Genomic DNA, 5,598 nt, shown 5'->3' with positions numbered 1-5,598 from the left:
GCAGGAAAACTGCTCTGCCAGGTTACCCGTAGCAGTGGAATGACTCACTTATGGTCCAATGCACAGACCAGCCTTAAGGAATTTGAACATGAAATTACTTCCTCCACACTTTGCTCAGTCTGATGTGAGCCACCATGCCTCCCATAGCTACTGATCAATGGGACATTAATGAAATGGAAGTTTAAGACAAAAATAATCTGAATAATAAGAATAAGCCCAAATGCTGGTAAAAGTTACATGTTGTCTTGTGGCTGTGCACAGGAATCCCAAACCTAGAGTGTCTTTGTCTTTTGTAGACTGTGAGAACGTTCTCCCTGAAAGGGATGACCAGCAAGCTCTTTGGGCAGGAAACCCCTGAGCAGAGGGAAGCCAAGATAAAGGTCCTAGAAGAGCAGATACAGGAAGGAGAAGAACAACTGAAGTCCAAAAATCTGGAGGGCAGGTAAATGGGCTTGACTTTTTCAAAGAAAACACAGGCTTGTCTTAGCAAAAGTCCTTGACTGGATGCTTTTGAAGGTGTTTGCATTTTATAAGTGTTTTTAATATATTCTTGGTGTTTATGAGCTGTCTATAAAAGCTCCTGTCAGCTGCAAGTTGTGAAATAAAGTACAGTACATGCAGTTAGCTTCTGGTCTGAGTGTATGGCTTATGTAAAAGCTGATGACTTTCCCAGTTACTGAGCCCACTCTAATGGCTGACTTGCGTGCTTTTATGTTCAGTTGCTAATATATTTAGCAGGTGGGCTTGTAAGTCTGCAGCTGAATAGCCTAAAACTCAAAAGCTGATTTGCTTCAAATACAGTATTTAGTTTGGTTTATGTGAATGGGTCCTGAGCTAATCTGCAACATCTCATATGGGGGACAACTGACTCTTGTTTGAAAGAGATTAGAAGTTCTGGTGAGTTGTGTTTGAGTAACTGCCTCTTGGTCCTCTTATTAAATTTTTTTGAGGAATGCAAACATGAAAAATAGTAACTAACATTCCTAAAGCAACGTGATTGTGTGGGAACACGTTTATCCTGTAACGTGAGGGGTAAATGTGGTATCTCCTCATATGTTAAGATTAGAGCTGGAAAGATAAGGCTAGTTCATGAATAGTTCAAAACAACAAGACGCTCGGTAAGTTCAATTTCTTAATCACTTTGACAGAAGTACTGGAGATCTGCACTTGTAGCTCTGGAAGCAATTTTCAAGTGAATGCTTGCCTTGTATGTGTAGTCCAGCTCAAATGAAAGCTATGAATTACAGAAATCTGCCTCCATTTTATAGTTAAGGATACTTAAAGACACATCACCAAACCAACAAAATTCATTCCTGAAGTGAATTGTCCAAGTCAAATTTGCATTGTAAATGTTTGTTGTACTTGAGTGTCTCAAATCCTGATGACAAGTGAGTTTCCACATTGGAAAGACCAAGCATCTGACTTGACAATTGAAAAAGAAATGTGCCATGTTGTGTGCTGAATGGTAGCATAAAGATACTTGGTTACCCCAACAGGATCTCGGGAGAAAAGTGTATTCTGAATTATGCGGTTCTGTGGCAGTGGTGCTTACTGGGGGAAAAAAAACCAGACAAACCCAAACCCAAAATAACCCAGTGCATCCTGTGAAACTGATTCTCTAGATTAAAAACCTTAAGAAAAGGGAGAATTGGGCACTAGTGCCAGTTACAAAATGAGGACACTGTGGGATGCGTAATAACTACAGAACTTGGTTTATTGACTGGTGGAGCACTTTGTCATACATAGCTTCTCTGCTGTGGGTTCAGAGGAAGGAAGATGAGCTGAGGATGGAAGATTGGAAACCCTTACTAACAGAAGTACTGCTTTTAATTCCAGAGACTTTGTGAAAAGTGCCTGGGCTGACATTGAACGGTTTAAAGAACAAAAGAACCATGATTTGAAGGAGGCGCTTATAAGCTATGCTGTTATGCAGATCAGCATGTGCAAAAAGGTACGTTTGTGAAAGGCCAGGCTGGTGCATGCATCGCACCAGCAGGGGATCAGATGCAGACTTTCAGTAAGTAGGAACACTGCAGTCACAGAAGGTTGGGAGTCGATAGCGTAAAACCTCCCACGTACTCCATCCTGTTCTAACTCAGTCGCATGCCAATGTAGATCTATAAAAGGCAGCGTGGTCCAGTTCCAGTGGTCTCTGCCTTACTCTCGTGTGAAGTTCTGTGGGACTATTTTGCAGAGTCTTTTGTGGAAGAAAGTCTGTTGATGAGGTTTGCAAACAGAGTGTATTTCCACCTATTGATTTATAACCTTTTTTTTTAAAGGGAATTCAAGTTTGGACAAACGCAAAGGAATGCTTCAGCAAGATGTGATTATCTGGAAATGAATTCCTCCTCCAAGTGCCAGAGAATGGAAGCACAAATGTATAACACCAATGTTAAGTTGCTACATGACTTACATACAAATCACAAAATAAATGAGTGAATAGTTTTTTTCTTTCTGCTGATTGTAATTGTTAATAAAGGACAAAAAGGACATGTTATTAAATGTTTAGCCCTGCCTGCCACTTCTGTGGCATGTTTTATATGTGGTAGCAAATAATTCAGGGGTAAAAGAGTTACTGAAAACTATGACTCTGTACTGGGGCAAAGGTATAGGGCAAATTATCCCAGAAAGTATGAACTGAACTGTTCTGAGACGTGTGAAACACCGTGCTCTGTAATGTGTAGATCACTTCCAGATGCCCTTCTTTTCAGCCCTTGCTGTTTAGAATTTTTAATGCTCAAGGGTGCTTTGGTTTTATAATGGGACACACAGTTGTGTTCTTGAGGTCTACACCGTAAGAGGACAAAAATGGAAATATTGTAACGCCTGGGGTTCATATTTAAATGCCTTTGCATGTCTATAGAGAATTGTGCTTTCCAGAGTTCAGGTTAAGCAGTCTCAAGCTCCTGAGATGTTTGAAACTCTCTACAGTAGAGGTGTTGTACAACGGTTTGATACGATATCCTGCATTTACTGGTTCCCACTTAAGTTTTGATATGGGCATTGATTTCTTACCAAACTTCTTCCTGCACGTAAAGGAGACTGGTGATCCAGCTGAGCAGCAAAACCAAAGTCAGAGCTGGTGAGAAGCAGATGCAACTTCTGTTTGGTTGTTTGGAACCTGTTTACACTAGATGTGAATCTGGCCTGTGATACCTCTTCTTGTAACTGAGGCGAGTTGGCTCTTAAAGAGTAGTTCTTGATGAAGATGCTGAAATAAAAAACCTGGTGCAACTTCTGTAGTACTTTAGAGCAGTGATGTGCAGAATCCACGATGAACCAAGGTGTCTGTTTGGCTCTTGTAACGATGTTTCAGTGTGTGTGTGTATTTATATATACACACCAGTATTACATGACTTGCAGTTGCAGGTACTTGCATTAAATGTTTCCGATTTATGAAAAACACTTACCACTGTCTAACATTGGGCTTTTTCTACATAGTTACTTAAAGTTCCTGAAGTCTTGTGGACTTTGTCAGACTTGATTGCTAGTCTTAAAGGAAGCTCTGTAATATTCTGTTGAAAAGTGTATTTAATTTTTCTAGATTGTAACACTACTCAGATTTTTTTTTTTAAGAGATACTCCAGGAAGTCCTTAAATGTTCTGATGAATTATTGAAACAGTTACTGGTATGTCCCACATTACTTTTGTCTCTGCAGCATTTATTTTCTATAAAAACATTGTAAAGAATTTGTAGGCCTGGTGTCCACTACAGCTCAAAACTCAGAAGTAAAATGTGAGTCACTCTGATAACCTGCGTTGGGTTTTTCAACGTGCCAGTGACGCTCCTGGCTGCGAGAAGATGCTGGGCACAAAGAGGTGTCTTGTTTAATATTCCCCAGGAGCATTTTGTTTCACTCAGAGGTTGCAGTACCCGGTTCTGGCACAGGCTGAAGGACTCTCACATTCCAAACCAAGAAGTTGCACACCTGATGTATTCAGTGAACCTTCTAAAGGAGTGGTGCCTTAATACAACACCGTGAGGCGCTCAGAGTAGGTATTTTTCATGCACTTTGATTTTTGGTAGATCTTTCTGGTGCCTCTTTCCACATTTCACTTGCTGTACAGCTTATTAAATGTATTGGTATGCCTTTTTTCCTTGCTAGTTGTACTAAATTTAAGAAGGGAACAAAATGGTTCTTGTAAGTTTTGTGCCAAATAAGCTAAATAAAATTGCTCTTTGATATTTTTGTTATATTGTTTTTTGTAAAAGTGCTGTCTTCCCGAATCTCACAACTACTGTTCACTTTCTTGAAATTGGTTCTTGTCCATCTTAGCTCTCAAATGGTCTCCAAACTTGGGTTTAAAGTTTTATTGAATTGTGTGCAACTAGCTGATTTGCCTTCTAGGTGAAGAACATAAGGCCAAAATTAGATGCTTGTTACAAGCCAGCTTTGATCCCTGCTTTGTTTTTCCCAAACAAAAGTAGCTGTCTGAATTTCATGCTTGCCTTCATCTAGGTAAGAGAAGATGCATTTGAAAGGAGTTTTGATTTGTATGACAGAAATTGGGCGAAAGATGGATAACTTGCAATAACTATTTCCTTCTGCTGTTTGCAGAAATGCATTGCCTGTGGTCTGTGTACTTGTGGATCTTAACAGTGAAGGTCTCTCTCCTTCTTCTAGTTTTAACTTTTTAAGGGGATATCATCTAGTTAATGGTTGTTTCCACGTGGTCAATGGAGTCAATGCACTTGTGAAGTGTGCATTTTTCCAGCTGTAGTGCAGATTTAACTTCTCTAACTCCTTCACTTATCCAGTAAACAAAATCGGTGAAGGCCTTGAGAATAACAGCAGGTATGTAGATCATTTTAACTTAATCTTGACAAAATGCTTGTATATGAAAGAGGGATCTATCTGATTTGCTGATGGAGCTGTTGCTTCTGTCCCAGGCAGCTTTGCTGGGTGGATTATCACCGCTTGTGCTATCCCTGACCTTCCCCATTACCAGTGGGACCTTGACTTGTCAGTACATTTTAGTTGCTACTGTTGTCTGCTCCTGAAATATATAGCTAGGGTAAGGGAGCCAGTTGAAATGGCAAGATAAAGTATTTCACTGAACTCTCTTTATTATATTTTTTAAATGTATTATTTCAGCATCTGGCACGTCAGCCAGAGCAGAGTTAACCTAGCAGCTGTGTGCAGGGACTTCCTTGGCAAGTGCAGAGCAGATCTTGGAGCTCAAGCCCACACTGAGGAGCTCCCCTCGTGCAGGTGAGCCAGAGGGAAGTGGCAGCTGTAGCCAAAATCACGGCAAAGCCAGAGGAGCAAGGCTGGGGTCCCAGAGTGGGCGGCTGAGCTGTGAGCACTACATCGCAGCAGAGACGCATTTCCCTGCATGAGTCTCCCTACTGCTGAAATTCTTGTGTGCAATTTCATTGAGGAAACAGCACTTTCAGGTGTCCTCTAAAGGATTGCAGGGAAGGAAGTTGTCATAATTCCCCACACTCCCATGCCTGTCACACCACAGTGAGGCAGGGCTCTAATTCATGTTTCCTTATGTCCCCCTGCTCTGCACATCTCTGGTGCCTCTGCCTTGTGTTTGCTCCTAGAGCCCTGTGGATTAGGCATGATCTGTGCCGTGGAAGCCCTAGTGCAG

General features: G+C 41.1%; 1 protein-coding gene across 1 annotated transcript in view; it reads left to right on the top strand.

Moving 5' to 3' along the window:
• The window catches only part of SNX4 (sorting nexin 4), a 32,854-nt gene extending 29,688 nt beyond the window's left edge, over nt 1–3,166 (top strand). Inside the window, exons 11-13 of the mRNA XM_010190621.1 lie at nt 297–442; nt 1,837–1,951; nt 2,280–3,166. Coding sequence (XP_010188923.1) covers nt 297–442; nt 1,837–1,951; nt 2,280–2,327 — 309 coding nt within the window. The 3' untranslated portion in view covers nt 2,328–3,166. The remainder of the gene's footprint in view (nt 1–296; nt 443–1,836; nt 1,952–2,279) is intronic.
• The last annotated feature ends 2,432 nt before the right edge of the window (nt 3,167–5,598 follow it).

Source organism: Mesitornis unicolor, unplaced genomic scaffold, assembly GCF_000695765.1.
Source record: "Mesitornis unicolor isolate BGI_N332 unplaced genomic scaffold, ASM69576v1 scaffold33638, whole genome shotgun sequence".
NCBI lineage: Eukaryota > Metazoa > Chordata > Aves > Mesitornithiformes > Mesitornithidae > Mesitornis > Mesitornis unicolor.
The sequence above is the reverse complement of the archived record's forward strand: the minus strand, read 5'-3'. Positions and strand labels throughout refer to the sequence as shown.